Below are 22,849 nucleotides of genomic sequence, written 5' to 3' on the forward strand. Positions count from 1 at the left end.
GCGCCACCGCGCTTCCCAAGCGGCGCACTATAGCAGTGCGCCACCGGGCCGGCCCATAATTGTTTTCTTTTAATACCTATTTGTACATATTTGTGGAGTACAGTGTGTTGTTTCAGTACACGCATATACTGCGCAATGATTCACTTAGGGTAGATAGCATAGTTTTGTACCCATTAATCCACCATTTTTCCTCCTCCCCACTTTCCCTGTCATTGGTAACCATTATTCTACTCTCTACTTCTTTGAGGACAACATTTTTTTTTTAAGATTCCACATATGAGTGATACCATCTGGTATTTGTCTTTTTGTGCCTGACTTATTTCACTTAACATGATGGTTTCCATTTTTTATATTATTTTATTATATTTAAAATAAGAAATTTAAAATTAGAAAAAAATCCCTATAATTCTACCATCTTATCTTTGATTTTTATGTAGTCCTTTCTAATACTGGCCTGATGTAGAAACCTATTTTTTACATTCTAATAAACACCATTTTATGTTCTGATTTTAAATTTTATCTTATACCCAAAACATTTTACTGTTGAAAAAGAATCAAGTTGGAAGACTCACACTTTCTGATTTCAAAACTTCTACAAATCTACAGTAACAAAAACAATGTGGTACTGGCATAAAGACAGACATATAAGATCAATAGAAGAGAATGGATAGCTCAGACATAAATCCTCACATATGGTCCAATGATTTTCACCAAGGGTGCCAAGACCATGCAGTGAGGGAAAGGACAGTCTTTTAAACAAATGGCACTGGGAAAACAGGATATCTACATGCATAAGAATGAATTTGGACCCTCAGCTTATGCCATATCAAATTTTTCACCAAGGGTGCCAAGACCATGCAGTGAGGGAAAGGACAGTCTTTTAAACAAATGGCATTGGGAAAACAGGATACCTACATGCATAAGAATGAATTTGGACCCTCAGCTTATGCCATATCAAATATTAACTCGAAAAGGACTGAAGACCTAAACATAATTGCTAAAACTATAAAACTCTGAGAAGAAAACAGAGGAGGAACCTAACAGTGGATTTAGGAATGATTTCTTGGACACGACACCCAAAGCACAGGCAACAAAAGAAAAATTAGATAAACTGGACTTCAACAAAATTAAAAACTTTTGTGTATCAAAGTGAAAAGGCACAGAGTGAAAAGGCAACCTATGAAATGGTGGAAATTATTTGCAAATCATCTATCTGAAAAAGGATTAATATCTAGAATATATAAAGAACTCCTACAACCCAACAATAACAAAACAAATAACTAGATTTTTTAAATATGCAAAGAAATTGAATGACCATCTCTCCAAAGAAGATATGCATATGGCCAATAAGCACATAAAAAGATCTCAACATCACTAATCATTAGGGAAAGGCAAATTAATCACACCCATTATGACAGTTATTACCAAAAACCCAGAAAATGAGTGTTGGTGAGTATATGGAAAAACTGGAACCCTTGTGCATTGCTCACAGGAATGTAAAATGGTGAAGCCACTGTGGAAAACATTATGACAGTTCTTCAAAAAATTAAACATAGAATTCCATATGATCTAGCAATTCCACTTCTGGGTATATACCCAAAAGATTTGAAAGCAGTGACTTAAACAGGTATTTGTACATCAACGTTCATAGCACCACTGCTCACAATAGTCAAAAGGTGAAAACAACCCAAATGTCCATCGATGATAAATAGATATACAAAACATGGTATATACATATGATGAAATATAATTCAGCCTAAAAAGAAATGAAATTCTGACACATGCTATGCATAGATAAACCCTGAAGACATTATGCTAAGTGAATAAAGCAGACACAAAAGGACAAACATTGTATGATTCCACTTATTTGAGGTATCCAGAGTGGTCAAATTCAGAGAGACAAAAAGTAGAATGATAGTTGTCAGGGACTTAGGGAAGGGGAAAATGGGGAGTTATTGTTTAGTGGGTAGAGTTTCAGATGAAAAAGTTCTAGAGATGGATGGTAGTGATGGCTGTACAACAGTGTGAATGAACAATGCTATAGAACTATACACTTGCAAATGGGTAAAATGGTTTTATGTTTTGTATATTACACAACAAGAAAAACCATTTTGCTATGCAATATTCAAAATTTCAACTTAACTGGTTCTATGATTAGAAATTGAGCTGGTATATCATTACTTATTTAACTATTTCTAAAATGTTGAATATTTAGTTCATTTTCAATTTCTCATCAGTATAAATAATACTAAAATAAATGCTATTTTATGTAAATGTTTTTCTTCTGATGAATGATTTCCCTGAGAACTTCTACGCAAAAAGTATGTATGTCTTTAAGGCTATTGACATGTATTCCCATATTGCTTTGTAAACAGTGATGCCAATTTTATAAGACCACCAATGGTATATCATGTAATAATTTTACTATTATTTAGTCAGTATTAATTTGAGTGGTGGTGAGGGATGATTTCTTAGGTGAGGTGTGGGTACATAAAACATCTATTATAATATTCCATATATTTTTTATATGCCTGAAGTAACTGACAGTAAAAAATGGTATTATAATAACTTTTGCATTAATTTGAATTTCTCTGATTACTACTAGCAAGGTTGAACATTTCCTGGTGTGCTTATTATTTTTGTTTCCTTTTTGTGTTGAAATGCCTATTCATCTCCTATTCTCATGGCTCTATTGCAGACTTGGCATTTTTCTTACATATTTTAATAAATTCTTTTGACTATTTCAGATATTAACCATCCTTTTATTTTCTCTATTTTCTTTTATTTTAGTTTTATCTCTCAGCTTATGTAAGTTTTCCATTTTTAGTTTTATCTTTTCTTTGGAACTTTCTTCTTAAATCAAATTTTAAGATTTTATCATTACTGCTGAATATTACTCAAGCTTTTAACCAGTCATTAGTCTCATGTTCTGTCACACATTTAGGTTATAAAAGATATGTGTATTCTTAATTCTGAGCAATTAAGATGTGACCTTAAATTATTGGAATTCATCTTCTTTAGTATATTGCCTATGACAAAAACCAGTTATTATAGGGCCGGCCCATGGCTCACTTGGGAGAGTGCGGTGCCGATAACACCAAGGCCGCGGGTTCAGATCCTATATAGGGATGGCTGGTGTGCTCACTGGCTGAGCGTGGTGTGAAACGCCACTGAGCCAAGGGTTACAATCCCCTTAACAGTCGGGAAAAAAAAAAAGTTATTATATATGACATTTCAACAACATTCCTATGAGGCAATACAGGGTAGATATAAATTAGTCATTTAATAAACAGAAAAACTGAGGTACCCAGAGATTACATATATTCAATATTTTACAAGGAGTTTATAGAAATATTAGGTCTAGAGTCCAAAAATTTTGGGTCAACGCTTTTACCATTAGGTCACGTTTCCAAAAGAAAACATACTCAGGGTACCAAATTCAAAATTTTTACTATCTCTAACACAATGAGGTTCAAACTTGGGCTTGAGCCAAAAGTTTAAGTTCAACTATTAATGATGAGTCAGAATATGCACACTTTCATTTAGCTTCCCTGTAAATCTCTTGGATAGGAACATGTGTGGACTAACAACAGAAGCTGACATAAGTTCAGAGCCAATTGGCCTTAACATAATCGACATGACCTTGGATAATGATGACTGCTAAAGACAAGAAAAGGAAGATATGAGTATACAGTACTTAGACAAGATATTCTTCCAGACAGTTCAGTTTGAACTATCATTCTGACATTAAATGAAAAACATTTAAAATGTTTTCCTTTCAGTTTTTATTATAGCATTATCACATGGGACTTCATCCAATTTTATGAATATATTTTTTATATCTACCTATCTTGAATAGTAAGGGATACTAGGATAGAATTACAGATTAAAGGTAGGAATCTAAAAAGCAATCTAGTCCATACTTCTCTTTTGATTGGTGAGAAAGTCTGAAAAATAAAGTGATCTGAATAATGTCATGGGTCTCATTGATTACAGAACCAGAGCTGGAACCTAGGTCTCCTTACTTTCTCTCAGTATACCAGTTATATTCTAAGTTCTGTTCTATGTCACATTTAAATATCTGCCATGATTTTTTTAAAAAACAAGTTTTTTAAAAAAACTTCATGTTTAGATATTATTATGATAAAGCATGATAAAGCATTATCATTCTGACTTATCCATATATTTGTGTTAAGATAAACTTAATTATTTGCCTTTCTTATCCCAAAACTAAGTTCTGTTCTATGTCACATTTAAATATCTGCCATGATTTTTTTAAAAAACAAGTTTTTTTAAAAAACTTCATGTTTAGATATTATTATAATAAAGCATGATAAAGCATTATCATTCTGACTTATCCATATATTTGTGTTAAGATAAACTTAATTATTTGCCTTTCTTATCCCAAAATATAGGTTTAGTAGCTGCAAAATTTCTTAAATGTGTATTGTAATCATAGGCGTAGCACCCCCCTAGTTTAATAAAATGTTTAAATAAAATTGTAAAAAATAATGTACTTTAGCACACTGGTAGTGAACATAATTTGTGCCATTTGGAAAACTCAAAGATGGAAGAATTTTTCCATGTGCTGATGGTACTTCTGGGGACAGTGCCATAAGCTGACAGGAGATGGCTTTATAAAATTTAGCTGGGGAGCAAGTTAAACACGTTTATTAGAAGTCTTTCCTAACTTCCAATTCTACAAAATAAGGCTATGTTAGAAGAGAATTCATAAATTACATTGGAAAGACAGCCAAACTGCATATTACAATATTATACATTGGGTAATAAGGCTGGAAAATGGTAGAACAACAGCCATTATAAAACAGAAGTAAGACAAATGCCACATCATTTATATCAAACAAACTTCAGTGTAATGATAGGATTAATTTGAATATTAAATAACATTTTTAGGAGAATTTGTACCTCTGTTTAAAAGGAAGCATTCAATTTTTTAAGATCGACCAGAGTTATTAAATACACGATGCTTATTTAACCTAAAATTTTCTTGAAAAGAAATAGATGTTCGATCGCACAAAGCTCTAGGATCTAGACTAAAATGTTATAAGTTAAAAGAAAAAAGTTCTGACAAATTGGCTGGCTCATCCCAATAAATCAATTTGAAAGGATTATATATCAAGTTGGCAGTTTGAGTATTATGAGAAAAATGGAAGAAGGTTGAGTTAAAAAAATTTTTTTAGAATGCTAGAGTAAGAAATTCCATGTATGACGTAGTTTTTTGACAACAGGAACAAAATAATAGCTTGTAATTCTTACATAGGGCATGAGATGGTGCTATATTCTACCAATTCAAGTAAATTCATATAAATGCAAACAGAACTATTACTTCATTTATTTGTCCTATACAAATTTTACTTAATGTATAAGCAAATGTTGAAAAGCACAAACTACAAATAGTAAAGCAGAAAATTCTAGCTATCAAAACAAATATATTAGTAAAATTACATTTTTCTTGGAACACTGTAGTGAATAAACATGATTTGTTTTTACATACAATTCTGTACAATTGCTAAAATTTTAGGTAAGGTAGAATTATTAAGCAGTAGATCTGCCATAGATATAGTCAGAGGAGGAATTTATATCATCATCATCATCATTATCACTGTTTTTTTAAATAAAGATATCCTATGTCACATACTTAGAAAGCTATTTGCTTTTCAGTATATTAAGACAAGTAGATAAATAGACAGTTATTGAACTTTTTGTTATTAATGAATTATAAACTTTACATGCTTAAAAATACAAGGTTAAATTGATGATTTATTGATGATTTATAAAAGGAAAAATTGATATAGATTGGCACCTAATTGACAGGTTAGATTGATCAACATTTTGAAAATGTGAGAAACCGTTGCAACAAAATTATTTGGAGCTTTCACAAAAATTAACAGACAACAAACCATTTTGAGTTTTAAATGTTTATATCTGTATTGTTAGACATATATATATATATAATATGTATGATGTACAACACATACATATGTTGTACATTTGCTATGCAATATATATAGACATTTATAACATAGTTTTTACCACATATGTATTGTGTGTGCATATGTTGTACAACATATAGTACACATGTAAAAAATACATGTAGGCATATTCTAATTATGAGTCTGAATACAGCATGGGAAGTATTTCATCTCTGGAGTTTACAACTTATGGTTTGGTGCTTACTCTAATTCTAGCTATGACTGGCCTTAGCAAGGAAGTTGAAGCTATTCCTTTCTCAAAGGAAAATTCCTGACATCCCTTGGCACATTATAGAACCTCAGCATATCAACAGAATTGAGGATTAAATAAAGAATGGTAATACAGTACCTAAGTATGGCCAATAGAGAGTTATATATGTATAGTCCCTGTGAGGGTCTTATTTTCCTCCTGTAATTCAAGTCCTTTACCAATTGTGTGGAATTATGGTTTAAAATCTGGCTTATTCTTACCCTGTTACAATTTTCTAATTTCTGAAAAGTCCCTCCTTCTCTGTCCCAATTCCATACTTCTCTGTTCCACATGAAATTGAGATACCCAAACTCATTTAAAATAGATTTAAAGTATTTGAAGACAATTAATTTAACAATCCTTTTAGCAATTTATTCTTATATTCATAACCAAGTCCTCAGAGTGGTTATAAAACCTCAGAAATGTATAAAATTTATGTAATTAAAAAAATAACTTCAAAGCAAAATGTAAACAAAGAACTGAATCCTCCTGAATAACAAAAGGGTCATATATATTTTTTAAAAACCATTTCAGGGGCCGAGCCCGTGGCACACTCGGGAGAGTGCGGCGCTGGGAGCGCAGCAGCGCTCCCGCCGCGGGTTCAGATCCTATATAGGGATGACCGGTGTGCTCACTGGCTGAGCACGGTGCGGCCGGTCTCAAAAAGGACAAAAAAAAAAAAAAATTTCAGCTCATCTAAGAAACACCAGATAGTAAACAACAATGGGCAATATCAAAATCAGAAACTGGATGTAAAAAGGTAAGAAATACAGGGCTATCCAATATTTCCAAAGACATTAAATTTTATATGAAAGTCACAGAATTTAAAAGTTGAGAGTATGCCATCTTCTTTTAATCGTTAAATTCTCTTAGTACCTTTTACCCAATTCCCAAATTATCAGATGCAACCTATTATTTAGATGTACCTTTCCATGCTCTTGATGTTTTAGATGCAAAACTTTCTTGTTATATAGTTGCAATGGCCTAACAACTAATAATTTGGGCATTTTTTATTAGATCTGCCCCTTCCTTACTACATTCAGGTAATACCCTAGGCCAAACTATCAACACTTTATATGAGGGGTCTTCAAAAAGTTCATGAAAAGGTTGGTATTATCTTCTAACTCTGTTTTTCCACAAACTTTTTGAAGTACCCTCATATCTGGATAACTCTATCAGTTTCTCAGATAGTCTCTTTAATTTGAGGTCTCCATATACAATATAATAGTAGAATAACTTTTTAAAAAATTTATTTTCTTTGTGTCATTCCCATTTAAAGACCTACAGTCATTTCTTAGTCTTGAAATAATTTTAACACTATTATTTATTAAAGTGAATACTATGTCCCTGGCACTGTGCTAAATGCTTCACATATGTTAGATGACTTAAATCTTTCTAAATCACACTAAATATAATTATTCCCAAATTACAGATAAGGAAACTGAAAGTCAGAAGGGCTGCTGACTACCTTACCCAAAGTCACACAGTTATTAAGTGACAAAGCTAAGATTCATGCTCAGGTCTGTCTCTATCCAAAGGTCTTAATCAGCACCTAGAGCACTGCTTGGCACAGAGTAGTCACTCAATAATACTCGTCAAATGTATGTATAAATAAAATACTATGCTATACTATTTTAGTATACTGTTAATAATCAAATGAAATTTTCTGATTTTTAATTCAAGACCCGTATTTTACTAAGCAAAATAGATGGCATACATTAGCTGCTTAGTAATATTTGTTGAACTGAAGTAAATTAAAGAAACTGTATTGGTATGGGCCCAATTAACGACACAGAGAAAAAGTCTTATTATGATTTAATATAATCCATATTTATTTATAGCTCTCTTTACACTGGCTAAAATTATGTTTATTTTCACTTTGAATCAGGTAAACATAATTATTTAACTAAGTTAATTTTATTAGCCTTTAAGTTAGTTGCAAAATACAAAAGGTTCCATTGGTGGAAAATAATATTGTTGGAACAGTAAATATTGTGTTTGAACATGTTGGACATGCACACCAAATTGCTTAGGGTGTATGGATTCCTAAACAGTCTGAACAAAATTCCTTGGAGATAATGTTTTAAAATTTTAATATAGAACAAATGTCACTGTCTAGCAATTTAAAGATATAAGGGACTTCAGAGTTCAATAACAAATACAGAGTTGTTATTTGAAACAAAAATGTAACTCTTGAGAACAATCAGTTCAGTTTTCTAACAGCAGTTATAGTATGTGGTCATAACCATTTTCCCCCTTATACAGAGGTCTCTAGGTGCACATTTTTAATGTATCCTAGCAGTTTCCAGTTAATGTTTTATATTTCTGTAGCTATTATTTTCTGTTGAAAGAAAACTAGTAAAGGTTGAGTCTAGAAAGGGAAAACAAAGAAAGAAGATCAATATTAACACTCTACAAATATTGACTTAGCAAAGTGACTTTGTTGTCTTTCTCTCATAGGAATTCATATTGAATGAATGATTTATTTATAAGAAACACCTATGGAAAGTATTGTTAAACAAAACAAAAAATTCGCTTACCAACATATATAATTAGATAATCTACTCATCAAGGGTCATCATTTTCAAACTGAAGCTCCTATAATAGTATTCTTATTCATTATTTTTACTTAAAAAGTATTATAACTGGCTTATAGGTAGAAATGCTGCATTCCAAAGAAAAATCTCAAAGAATTACTTCACAAATTTTACTAGTTCTCTGTAGACACTGAATAGATATTAATAAAATTACTGTCAAATTTTCTTGGAAAAAGTCATATCTATTAATTTAAAATACTGTACCTTTATTAAGCTTGGCTCAGTTAACTTTGAGTTTCGGTTACTATTAGCACCCATGGTAATTGTGAAAGAAAGAGATGTTTTGAACGTTCTAGTTGCAGACAGTAAGGAACTCCTGGTGTCACCTGTAACAAGTAATAGTTATATGATCTCACCTTATGAAAAGTCAGTTGGTGTTTGTTTCTAAAAACAATGTAATATAAAATGTCTATTGTACTAATTTCACTCTCTTTGTTCTTCCTATAGAAATAAAGTCAAAAGTTTTATATTTATCAAGCTCTAATGGTCCCTGATTTATGGGCTACTTACTAATAAGATTTCTTATTTCAATATGTCACCTTTTAGTCTGAAATTTTAGCTTTAATAAAACATGATGAGCATAACCAAGTTCTATAATAAAATATTTTTTCAATAGATTTTTACAGCTAACAGAGTCTAGAAATGATTGCTAACAAAAGTTGGATTCACATTTGCTTAATCATTGATAAGCTAAGATAGGAGGAAAAATTTATCTGAATATGACTCTTCATTCCTGATCAAGAAATTCTTTATGTTAAAAGTAAATACCTTTATTTGAGAATGTTTCCTGATCAGTTTTTCTTATGATTCTAGGTGATGGCTTTGGTACTGGTGACGGGTCCCTTTCAGGGGACCCTTCAATGTGGCTTCCAAACTGTTGACGCCTCAGTTTACTGTCAACCTCCAGTTTTTCTAGTGTAGTCTTGAGACATCGTTCATTGGTGGTCATATATAATTTACAAAACTACAGGAAATAAAAAAGCAGTTCAGTGGGTAAAATATTCGATCATACATTTGGGAGGAGAAGGTAAATTGACATTAGTAGGCAAGGGACAGACTGATGGATGGAATATATTTCCTATTGAACTCGATTACTCATTTTATTTTCTTGAATCAGATTGACCAGCCTCAAGTGACCTAGTGAAATGCAGCCATGATTCAATCAGGAGGTCACACTTTGAGTGAAAATAAAATGTTACACAAGGAGAAATGATTTATTATTTTTTTTTACAAGACATGTGTAGACTTGCGTTTGTTCTAAATAATTTTTATGATTCTTCCACCCCAGAAATGGTACATTTCTGAGAAGAGTCTCTATGGTTGTGCATGTGTGTGTCAGTCAGTCTCTGTGAGCACACACATATTTTAACTTGATTATATCATTTTTAATGTAGTCATCAGCTTGCAATTGGGAACTGGAGAGATTAGATGTCAAGTACAATGAGTGCACAAGATATAAGTATGTCATTGCCATTATTAAAAAGACATGCCCCTTTAAAAATACTTTTACAATAATGTTAATTAGCTTGATTTAATCATTTCACCATGTATACATATATCAAAACATTACATGTACACCATAAATATATACAATTTTTATTTGCCAATTATACCTTAAATAAAGATGGGGAAAAATAAAATAAAAATACTTTTCCTACACAGTATGCAAATTTACATCAATATGAGTTTATGTACCTCAACGTAGTCAAATTTGCCATCAGCATTTACATCAGCCAAATTTATTATAGCATTTACTTCTTCTCGGGTCATCTTTTCACCTCTCTGAAAAAAAAACACAAAGATGGGGATAGTGAAAATATTTTAATCTTTTATATGAGTAAGTTTGAATATATGGTTTCATTATGATTCAGAATGAGCATTATGTCAAGCAAGAATGAAACTGCTATATAAAATAAAATTTTATAATTTTATTAAATTTTGTGAAAGTACGCTGAATTCCACTCTACCGAATTCTAAGAATTGCATACTATAAAGTCAGGGATAACTGCTATTGAATTCAGAGTAATGATATTTTCTAACATTGTGCCAAGAAACCACGTGAATTCCTAATACCATTTATACTTTGTTTTCCTTTTACTTATTACGTATGGACCTATCACTGATTTTCAAAGAGTTCTGGACAGGAAAGACTTGCATAGGAGCACAAGGAGCAACTTAGGCTCAATTTTATACTTTATCTTTTATTTACAAAGTATCTTTCATCCAGAAGGATTCCTAAGTACTTTTAAAATAACAGGTAGGTGACTCATTTCACCTGCCAAAGAATAAGTATTATTAATGTGGACTTTGGTAGCCAAAGCTAGATTCTAAGTTGTTTTGCAAAATATGCATACTACAAAAAGGTTTCACAGATCTTACCTTTGTTAGAAATTTATAAAGGTCTGTGTGTAAAATCGAGCCATCATCGTTTACATCTAATTGTTTAAATGATTTTAGCAGGTCTGCTTTTGAAGTAGGTTTTTCCTTCTTTAAAATTATACAAAAATCATCAAAATTCAGTTTGGCAGTTTGAGGAGTCCAATACTTATTAATAGTCTTTTGGGATGGATTTCTTCCTGCATGCTGAAGAGCTGCCCAATAAAACAAGTATTATTTGTTATTGTAACATTTGGAATTGGTATTTGTGCTACTAAACTCTATAAAACCTTATATTGTCTATTTCCCACTATCTTAGATGGAAATTCACAAGATCTGTGTATCATCCATCAGTGGTAAAAAATGATAACCTGAATATTCTACAATCCAACGCAATAAGGACTAAAAAATATTAAACAATTTAACTAAAGAAATATCATAAAGGAAATAGAAACCAGATTAGTGTAATAAATACCGACATTTGTAAGTTATAATAAACATTTACTGTGCACAAGTATTAAAACAGGGTGATTTTTTTTCAGAGATACAAACTTTTTGGTTCCAAAGTTTACATTTGAAACAGGAAGTTTACATCTGAAGTGTAAAATTGCTCTCTGTGGTCATGACATATCGCTAGTAACATATTAGAGATCCACAGATGAAGAGAAATTTTACCATCCTCCAGATTATGCCAATGCATCATACCTAGATAACTTAAACATTGATATGGAAAGAAAAACAAGAAGATAAACCAGAGGCGATTTTCTCAGCTAATGGAAGTTGTAGCTGTAGTAATTGCCATCTTCTATTCACCTACAAAAGCTTTGTGGAAATTTGTAGCATTAGAGATAATACAATTTTTAAAAATTTCCACAGGTTTATTTTGGATGTAGACAAAATTGCTGATTACCATGCTGCCCTAGAAACAAAATATAAGTATTTTGCCTAGTGTGTAAGTAAACATTCCTTAATTCACCTATTAACAGAATCAGAGAAATGGCATATAGTTTTAGGATTCCACCCCCAGTCAACTTCCACCCTTTAAAAGTTGGGAATATAAGAACATTAATGAAGTTGTAACTTGAAAGTCAAAAATCCATGTGAAAGAAATTAATATTTTTCCTTCTAATTTTGGGAAAATAAGTATGTAACTATTTCCTACAATTGGCAGCTCAGCATATGCTTGCTGCTATCTTCAATAACAAAGAAAATATTGTTTTTAAAAATTGACTGTTAATTACAGTAATCACCCCTATCTGCGGTTTCACTTTCCACAATTTCACTTGCTGTAGTTTGTTACCCATAGTCAACCACAGTCCAAAAATATTAAATGCAAAATTCCAGAAATAAACAATTCATAAATTTTAAATTGTGTGCGATTATGAATAGCATGATGAAATCTCATGCCGTCCTGTGCTGGTCCACTCTGTCCTGCGTGTCGTCCCTTTGTCCAGTGTATCCGTGCTGCATATGCTATCCATCTATTAGTCACTTAGTAGAAGTCTTGGTTGTCATCACAAGAAGGGTAAGTACAGTACAATGAGATATTTTGAGAGAGAAGCCACATTCACATAACTTTTATTACGATATATCATTATAATTGTTCTATTTTATTATTAATTATTATGTTGATCTCTTACTATGCCTAATTTATAAATTAAACTTTATTATAGGTATATATGTACAGTTGGCCCTCCATATCCACAGGTTCTGCATCCTCGGGTTCAAACAAACAAGGATGGAAAATATTTAAAAAAATTTTTTTTAATGACAATACAATGATAAAAAATAATACAAATTTTAAAAATATAGTATAACAACTATTTACGTAACACATCGTATCAGGTACTATACATCTAGAGAAGATTCAAACTGTATGGGAGGTTGGTCAGATATTAGCATATGTAAAAAAACAAAAATAAAGTATTCAGGAAGTTATGTGCAGGTTATATGCAAATACTACACCGTTTTATATAAAGGACTTGAGCATCTTGCTGATTTTGGTATCCTCAGGGGTCCTGGAACTAATCCCCCTCGAACACCAAGGGATAGACTATATAGGAAAATACATAGTAAATATAAGACTGTGTACTGTCCTCAGTTTCAGGCATCCACTGGGGGTACAAATACTGTAAAAAAGAAGGACTTTCTCAGAATAAGGTTAATTATGCCAAAACATGTACTCACTAAGCAGACATCCCCATATCTAAGAAATAGATACAATCTAGTTACGACTGACTAACTTTATTTTTTTTTCCTCTTTTTTTTTTTTTTGTCCTTTTTGAGACGGGCCGCACCGCATTCAGCCAGTGAGCGCTGTGAGCACACCGGTCATCCCTATATAGGATCTGAACCCGTGGCGGGAGCGCTGCTGCGCTCCCAGCGCCGCACCCTCCCGAGTGCGCCACGGGCTCGGCCCCAGACTGACTAACTTTAATCTTTAGGTTTAGAATTAGTTGGAGTCCATTATTAAGTTTGATGATAGTAAAAAATTATGCAACTGTAGATGTTTAAAGATTAACACCAAGATACTGATCTTTTGCCAGGGTTTACTGTAAGCTTTGACATGAGTCTATAATACCTGCATTATTTATAAATTGACAAAAAGGAAACTCTAAAGCTCTGGTAATGGTACTGCTCTATCCCACTGGAAATGGAAATGTCACAGCACATGTTCTGTATATAAGTGGCAGAGGATAGAGATGAAAGACCTAGTAGTAAGAAAGACATGTCACTGGTTCACATTACTCTTTTTCAAGAATTATATTACCTGAAGCCAATTATTACAATGTTACAAAGAATATTCCACCATAAAACCAAAAGTTTATATAAAACTGAAGGGACAAACACTACGTTGTTATCCTCCCAGGTAATTCTGAAAGACTGACAGCACCTTAGTAATACATACTCATTAATTAACAAACTAAATGCTACAGAAAGAGAAGGAATATTAAACTTTCAAACTTAGAAGATTCCTTATCTCGGCCTATTTTCAAGAGAATAAAGAAAAAAATGCAGGTATTGTAGAAATAATGGCAAGTTAGAGGTAACTTTAAATATTGGATTTCTGCCTATACCATTTAATGTATGTTAATTAAACACTAATACTTAAAATTTGAAATAAAACATTTTACTAATTTTAAAACTACATAAGTAAAATTAAAATTTTCATGACTTTAAAAATTGCTTCAGTCATGTGCATTTGCATTTAAACTATTTTACAAATAATATTTTTTATTTGGATATCAAACAAATTTTAATCTTTTCAATTCTCATATTCCCCCAAATGAATTTCCTCATATAGAGATCTTATTGCATACAAACTCAAGACACTGTTACAAAAATATGTCACAGTTTTAGTTTAAGGGAACTTCTAAAGTTGGCAAAATAACTGTTTCTTCACTAACAAAGTTACTATCCTTGGACATGAACAGTCACTGTTATCTAGTGTTGCTGTTTACCACTCTCTTGAGACTGAAGACCTTGAAGTCATTCAATACCCCTGGCAAGAACCAAATTCACTGTTGGGGGACATTTGCAACCAGAGGAACTTTAAAATGTGATAATGGAGAGAAGCAATAAAAGACAAAAACGAACAAAAATAAAAAACTATAGAACTCTTAATTCTCTTAAAATTTCACTTACCTCCTAATACTTCTTTTTAAGTCATTCAACCCATTTTCTTATATTCTCTACATTTTCCTCAGAATAGGTCAAATTCAGACTAGTGATTCAGATGCCAAAAGTGTTTTAATTCTATTATTATAAATCTTAAAGCACCAAAATGAGAATTAAAAAAATATTTTTTAAGCAAGTAGTAATTTATGAAAACTTTAAACATACCAATCTAGTCTGTATAACCATTGAAAGTTTTATTTTGAATTTCTTAGAATATATAACTATATAAAATGGCATAATAGCTTAGTGTAGTTCCATTGCTCAAGTTTGACTAAGAAACCGGGATGGTCCAACAATGTAATTCTAATTCCAGTCTTTCTGACCTAATAACTTTAAAAAAATAGACAAAATATTTACATTTTAAAAAAATTTACCTAAGTAAAGTTGATCTTTAGAAATAATATTTTCTAAGCTGCTTTTGAAGACAGTTAAGTAGGCAGCTCTACAATTCATATAAAATATCTCCTCTTCAGTTAGTGGGAATTTCTTTGTTCGAGGACTCTCTGAAAGCGTTTTCTGACTGGAGAACGCTGCATCACTTCCTGGACTGATGGCCATTCTATTAGAAAATAATTTTAAAATTTGTTTCAGCCAATGTTAATCACCATGACAAACACCACCATGCCCTTCAAATGGGGGAAAAGATTTTAAAGTTTTTATATGTGGAAAGAAAAGATGAAAATTATAACATATATAAGGAAAAATCAAAATATTAAGTTTTTCTATGTGGAAGAAAAAGATGAACATTATAGCATGTATATGGACATATTATCATATGTTAAATTAGAATAAGCCCTTGGCAATTGATTTCTAATTTTATATATACACACATATGCATATAACTGTTCCCCAAGTATGTGATAATAGCCAAAAGAACAAAGATGTAATATAATACAAAAGCAGAATCATAGGACAAAGGAAAAGCACACATTTATTCTCCTAAAATAAGAGGACGGTCAGATGAGACTCTTCATAGGGTTATTAAGACGATTAAATCAGTTAATATATGTGAAGAATATAGAGCACTGCCTGGTACATAAGTGCTAGATAAACTGTAAACAGTTTGAAACTCCACAATAAGGAGAACTTGGATATAAAGTGGATAGGCAGTTGGCACCCATCCTCTGCAGCAGCATAAACCAGGCCATTTCATTAACGTCTCGATAATGCAGCCCCACATTTCAAATAATTAAATTTTAAAAGTCCCATTTATAGCATTATCATGGGGTTTTATTGCGTTCCTTTATTAATAATATTATTTGGGGTTTATATAGCACCTTTGCTCATAAGAGCTTAAAGAACTGTCGCACATCTTGTTTTATGCCTCCTACGGTGGGCATGTATTTTTGTCTTTTTTGTCCGTTTTACAGATGAGGAAATTGAGGGACAGAGATGTCACCCAGCTAGTAGTAATTGGCAAAAGGCAGTAAATTTTGATAACAGTTTCTTCTTTGTTAATGTGGATGAAGGTTTATTGAACAATGGTTACTGAGAGGTACTAAATTGTGCTGGTGGTCTAAGCTTTCAACGTTACTTTAGCCAGTTCTGACTTCTAAAAATACATTCCAACCTGATAAATTGAATATTTCAAGCTCAACAATAAGATGACACAGATAGAGTCTCCTTCAGGACTCATTGGATTCTTACTCTGGAGGCCTAAACCACTTGCACCTTCTTGAATTATATAGGTCTTTTACACTTGGGAAGGAAAGATAATAATCGCTTATCATGGATGAAGTACCCTATTTATAATACACAGACCGCCTGCCTGACACTTTCATATTACACCAGATTTAGAAAGACCCCACAGGGATGTGGTGTCACAGTCTGGTTACTGCAAATTGGTATCACTATAATTAAGCATCAGAGTTTTAAATACATATGCGGGCACGCGTCTCCTCACAAATGTGAAAGAAAACTGTTCCAGCAATAAAGAAAGAATGAATGTTCGCTTTGCAGCAAGCAATTTTAAAATGGAAGTATTTTTTAGAACGGTTCTCAAATATTCTTTCCAAATAAGGTGACTTCCTCACGTGGAAATCCCAGGGCAGAAATGTTCCAGAATTCTATTCTTTCTCTTTCTGTGACAAGAGACTAAACTGAAGCTTAAATAAATATATAATTGCACCCCTCAGGCTTGGAAACCTCCTTTATTTAAAACTCCAGCCCGAGACCGAGACAGGGGCCTAGAGAGTACATTGCAGCAAACGGCTCCATAAATAACCAGCCACACAATAGCAACAAAAATAAACTGTTAAGCGCCTAAGGCTTCTAAAGAGCCAAGTGAAAACAGAGAGCCATCCAGTCACCGTCCCTACCCAGTGAAATACGTTCAACGCTAATCTCGGGCAACATCTATTTTTGCATTCTTCTGGGTGGGCATAAAACTGCATTTATATGTACATTTTGGGTACGTACACGGATCAACTGTTAGTAAGACGGAGAAGTAAAAGAAGCAGGTAGGTGAAGAGGAAGCCACACAGTGAGGGACAGGGGGAGTGAAGACATGGAGACAGCGAGCTGTTTGCTACCTAACTCCAGTTCACAAACGAGGAAGCGCAGCCAGTTCTCTTCTGCGATTTTGTTATCCGTTCACCTCAGCCGGACAGAAATCAGCCTTTCTCTAATTACCATGGCAACTGCACCACTCCGCCACCGGAAATAAGACACAGAGCACCACCCCAACCAGTCCGGCTAGAAATCTAGCGATCATTGATCCAGAGCAAACAGAGACGGCTCTGTTGCTTTTCTATCGGGGGGCCGCTATGGCCAGAGTAGTGAGAGAGGGTTCCGTGTTGCACCCAGCAGGGACTGGATGCAGTCTTGGGCCTGGACTCCCCACTGTCCCCCCTTTCCTCGCACATACCCGGATCCTTTATCGCGGGCAGGGTGTTTCTGGCGGGCCGCGTTAGGCGTGGCACAGCGTCCAGCGCCCGCCCGCGCTTTTCATGCTGCCTTGTATCCTTCGGCGGGTTCTCGATTCTAGGAAGTTGTTCGGCTCGTTTTATCCGGCCGCGGCAGTGCTTCCCTGATTCTCGAAATGTTGTAGGTATCTCCTTCCCGGGTATTGCTGTTTTGGGGCCACTCTGTGCGCAAGAAGAGCAGATATTATGTGGTCCGATAGCCTTTTTCGTTTCCCTGTTTCTTCGGAGTGTAAACTTGTCTCTTTTGTCTGCAGTTCCCTTTCCTTGGTACCTTTAACCCACCTCTATTCCTCTTGCAGCCGTACTCATCGGTATTCCTTGTTCACTTTAATTTTGTTTCTCCAAGGCGTTTGGTAGATTTTATAAGATGTAGGATGTGTTTAGGTGATGTCTGACGTACACAGCACTCAGGATCGCGCTGTGTCCCGACACGGGTGCTTCATTCCCGCCGCCATTTTCCCATTTTTTATTAACCGGTATAATTTGTAAACGCCGGTATAATTTGTAAACGCCCGCATAATTCGTAAAGCCCTTTAGGGCCTCGGTTAGTGTGGTGAGTTCATATAAACGCGTGGGAGAACTCATGGCCCGGTAATACCTGGATTCTAGTTAAGGCTCTTTCACTGTTGGGCAAGTCGTTTATCGACTCTGGGCTTCATTTTCTTATAATAGTACGTTTGTACTGGACGATCTCTAAATTTCTGTCCAGCGCCAATAATCAGATTATTGAGAATGACCGTAGGCATTATGATAGGTAGTATTCATTTGTTTTTCCTATCCTTCATCCATCCTGTATTGAGACGAGTAAAACACAGTTGCTGCCCTATAGAAACTTAAAAAAAAAAAAAAAAAAAGTCATTAAAGAACTTTGGGGGGTGGGTGGATATCTAACACTTCTAATTCTTCTCTGGCTGTCCCTTGTCCCCAGGTTGACTTAGGTACCCTGTCTAGAGTAACCTATTTCTTTCCTTATATCCAAGATTGAGTAAAATGCAAAGTAACACAGTAGGGGAAATATTTGTATCAAAGAGGAATTGACATGAAAGTGAGAAGTTGTGCAGTAATAATAACAACCTATATTTATTGAATCTTTAATTATGATCTGGGTACTGTGCTTTAGCAATTTATCTACATTTTCTCATTGAATCCTAAAAAAGGACTTTAGGAGGTAGGTCCTTTACCTGTCTGCTATTAATCTTTGCTTAACAGATAGGGAAACTCAGTATCTAATAAGGTGTCCTACACAAAGTATCAATAAATGCATGTTTTACTTATACCCTTAAAAATGATGGATTATTGAAGAAGTTTTCCTTTACCCAGAATTAAGTAAAAAGACTTGTCTCCCTACTCTTGCCTTAGAAAAATCATCCAGTTATCATATATATACGAAGTTGCAAGGATAAGGTAAGAAAAAATCCCTAAGCAGGAATACAGTGAAAACAAACTGGTGTGTATTAACAAGTGGTGATACTTCTGGACTATTCCTGTTCTGTTATAAAAAACTATTTCAAATGGACCTTTTGACAACTATCTTCTTAACAAATCAATAGGTATATGTTATATTAGGAGGATTTAAGGTAAATATATCCTGACAATAAATACACAATCTTAAAAGTTGAGATTGGCATCTCACATATATAGCAACTTTGCTTAGTTTATATGTTTTAGCAAAGTGATTCAAAACCAAATTAACAATTAAATAATGCATAAAGCATAATAACATTTTTGTAAGGGATCTCCATCATTGTTAGTAAACTTATATTTTTAAATGTGGTAAATTGTGAAGTCATATATGAGGGTGGTACAAATAGTCATCTTGGCAAGTTACATGTGAAGGTGGAATAGTTTTAAAGTGATGTTGACATGATGACTTTGTTATGCACTTGCAAGACTCATTGTGTAATCTAACTTATTGGAGGGTATGATCTGTCTCATTTTTAATTTCTTTGAACCTTGAGAGGAAGAAACTTCAATATAGTAATGAGTAATTGTAGAAATATATGTGGGCTTAAAGAATCTAAAATCTAAAATGAATCTAAAGAGCAAATGTTCAATGAAAATTGAGTGGGTCGATGAATCTTAAAAATATGAAAAGTGAAAGAACCAATTTGTAGATTACATATAGTATATTATCTTTATAAAGCTTAAAAACAAGCAAAAGTAAACTTCAGGTTATGTATGTATGTGATAAGATTGTTAAGAAAAAAAGGAGGGAAATGATAAGTACAAAATTCAGTTTAATAGTTGCATTTTGGGGGAAGCAGATGAAATAGAGAAGGAGCATGCTGGTGTATTCAACCATACATCTAGTTCATAAATTATGTGGTGTATTTATGGGTTCTTATTTTCTTATTATGTTTCATAGCTTGCACATCTTAAATTTATTTATTAGTAAGCATCACATTACTACTTAAGATGTTTTTTAGATGATTTCGAGATTACCTACCTTGAATTAAGTTCTCAGCAAAGGTAGTTTTCCCTACGTTTTCTTTGATCCTCTGGATGCTGTCTTAGAACTAGGGAAGCAGATGAATTAGATAAATGCTGCTCCTGGTTTCATTAGGCTAATTATTTCCCCTTCTGAATTTACTTCTCTTTCTGTGTACATTATAAAATTAATGGATCATCATTTCCCTATCTAGATTGAAACTTAGATTTGAAGTGGAAGATCATGTACTTTGGAGTAAAACAAACTGGGATTTAAATCTTGATTTTGTTAACTAGCTGTGTGAACTTTAGATTGTTACTCAGCATTCAGTGTCCTCATCAGTAAAATAGTTGCACAATAAATATTAATTGAATGGTAAAATTGCTGCTTTGAAAAGATTGTATCCTATATGGACAAATCTCACACCATGTTTATCTTTCCATAATACTCAAGTCAAATATACCTTTATAATAGCTCTTGCTATAAATAATCGATTCCCATTCTAGTGGAGTTTTTTTCTTCTTCCATCTTTTCCTTTTTAAATCTTCCTAGTACCATTTGCTTAGTCTTTCTAATTAGTGTACATCATCATGCTAATTCAGCCAAGGACATTCAGTTTCTATGAAAGTTAACTTTATTCTGTTTGAAGCTGTGACTGAACTAAATTTATAGAGTTAGAATGGCACTAATGTTGGAGAAAACTGTTTGTAAGAGTATTTCTGAAAGTAGAGTCCATTCTGCTGATATATTTATAAAAGTGAGAATTTTCTGAGAGAACTTTAAACATGTGTTACCTTTTTCATGATAAAGGAACATGAATATAAGTGTATTTTGGATCTGCTACTTTATTTTGCCTGTTTGGGTTTTTAGTCATGTTGGTGCTAATGTCAAGTACAGTGATTTTTATTTTGAGTATTGATTATAAAGAAACAGGTGAGTGAAATGTGTCAGGCCAAGCAAAAGTTAACATTTAATAACCATCTTTGAATCATAGTAGATATTCAAAGTTATATAATTTCTTTTACTTAAAAGCCTTCTGCACTTTTAAAGAAGTTTGGTGAAATTGTTAGTACTTGATATAAGTATGAAAAATATGAAATTTAAGTACAGTTCTTTCCTGATTGTAAAGTCAGGAAAGTATAATAGAGCCTTTTTCTAATGGTATAAGTAACTCCCCTCATTTACAGACCAAAATCTCTGAAAGTCCCTGTCATTCCAAAACACTTAGATTCTGCATAAGTCATATTTTTATTGCATTGGTGGACTTTTAGGGAATTAAATCTCAAGGGGTAAACCAAAAATAGTGAGCTGAAACCAGACTGTGAGGAGTAAGCACAGATGAAAGGTGGGATTTCCCTGAATATATATAAGATATTCATGTTGCACTGAATAGACTCAGGCTAGAGGCAAGGTAAGGGAGTTAAACTTGAGACTTAGTGATTAAGTTGGGACAGGAGCCAAAATGATACCTGGGTGGTATGGATTCCTTGGCTAGTGATGAAGTCAAATGTTTGGAGGAAAGCATTCTCAATTTAGTCCCCCAATTTTTCCACAGGTTAAGATCAACCAAAAGATATCCCAGAATCACAGATAACCAAACACAAAAAGTATCTACCAAAAGTGAAAGTTAGAATGCATAATAATCAACAGATTTAAATTCCAAGGACTTTTCAAAAAAGAATTATCAGATATAAAATATGAAGTAATTGTACAGAATGTTTAAAGAAATAAAAAGTTGAGTCACAAAAATTAGCAATTAATAAGAAAATATAAAAAATGACAAGGTGAATTTTAAACTAGGATGATTAGAATGTTTAGAAACAAAAAAATATATAATTGTTGAAATGTAAACTCAATAGATGGAGTTCCATATCAAAGTAGTTTGTATTGGACTGCCTCTTACAGTTTTAAACTATGAACAAAGTATTTAAAACAACTACTTGAAGGCACTAGAGAGCAACCATAAACAGTCAAAAATCTGAGAGGTGCTGACCCTTGAAAAAATGAAACTGTTATGGGCAAGATTTGTGTTTATAGTGTTTTGCCTTGAGGTAGTCTGTGGTGTAGTACAGCTAGAACTCAAGCAGAAAGCTCAGGTTTTATTGGCTTGAAGAGTCAGGGGATAAAAGTTTGGGATTACTGGATTTGCTGGAAAATAAAGGGAAAATACTGTAAAGAGGGTAGCCCCAAAATGTGGGTATAAACTGCCTGAGTCCTTGGAAGATCTCTGAACTGTGCAGATCTCCTAACTGTGTTATGGAGACTCAGTGAAGCCTGACAGGAAGCAACAGCTGGAATGCTGAAAGAGCTAAGCAGAGATTTTATCTGCTCCCCATCATGAGAGACAAAGTTTAAAGTTTGAATGTAGTCAAGTCAAGGCTGCCAGAACAAAATTCAACACTGTCAAGAGTAAGATAACAGTATCCAGAGTTGGTGTCATATCATCTACAGTGTCCAGTGTACAATAAATATGACAGACATGGCAAAGAAACAAAAAAATGTAGGGGCCAGCCCGGTGCGCCGCTTGGGAGTGCAGCGGCGCTCCCGCCAAGGGTTCGGATCCCACATACAAACCGGTTCCCGCTCACTGGCTGAGCGAGGTG

General features: G+C 33.5%; 2 protein-coding genes across 4 annotated transcripts in view; one reads left to right on the forward strand and one right to left on the reverse strand.

Moving 5' to 3' along the window:
• The window catches only part of EFCAB7 (EF-hand calcium binding domain 7), a 44,132-nt gene extending 26,636 nt beyond the window's left edge, over window positions 1-17,496 (reverse strand). The window contains exons 1-6 of the mRNA XM_008575988.1: window positions 17,426-17,496; window positions 15,269-15,453; window positions 11,220-11,431; window positions 10,536-10,622; window positions 9,609-9,804; window positions 9,045-9,166 (exon numbers count right to left, since the gene is read on the reverse strand). Of these exons, the coding sequence (XP_008574210.1) occupies window positions 9,045-9,166; window positions 9,609-9,804; window positions 10,536-10,622; window positions 11,220-11,431; window positions 15,269-15,452 (801 nt within the window). The 5' untranslated portion in view covers window position 15,453; window positions 17,426-17,496. The remainder of the gene's footprint in view (window positions 1-9,044; window positions 9,167-9,608; window positions 9,805-10,535; window positions 10,623-11,219; window positions 11,432-15,268; window positions 15,454-17,425) is intronic.
• Window positions 17,497-17,834: 338 nt separating this feature from the next.
• ITGB3BP (integrin beta 3 binding protein (beta3-endonexin)) overlaps window positions 17,835-22,849 on the forward strand; it is a 62,506-nt gene continuing 57,491 nt past the window's right edge. For all 3 annotated transcript variants that reach the window (XM_008575990.1, XM_008575991.1, XM_008575989.1), the window contains exon 1: window positions 17,835-17,939. In XM_008575990.1, coding sequence (XP_008574212.1) covers window positions 17,935-17,939 — 5 coding nt within the window. In that variant the 5' untranslated portion in view covers window positions 17,835-17,934. The remainder of the gene's footprint in view (window positions 17,940-22,849) is intronic.

This window comes from Galeopterus variegatus, unplaced genomic scaffold, assembly GCF_000696425.1.
Source record: "Galeopterus variegatus unplaced genomic scaffold, G_variegatus-3.0.2 Scaffold1271, whole genome shotgun sequence".
In the NCBI taxonomy this organism is placed as follows: Eukaryota; Metazoa; Chordata; class Mammalia; order Dermoptera; family Cynocephalidae; genus Galeopterus; species Galeopterus variegatus.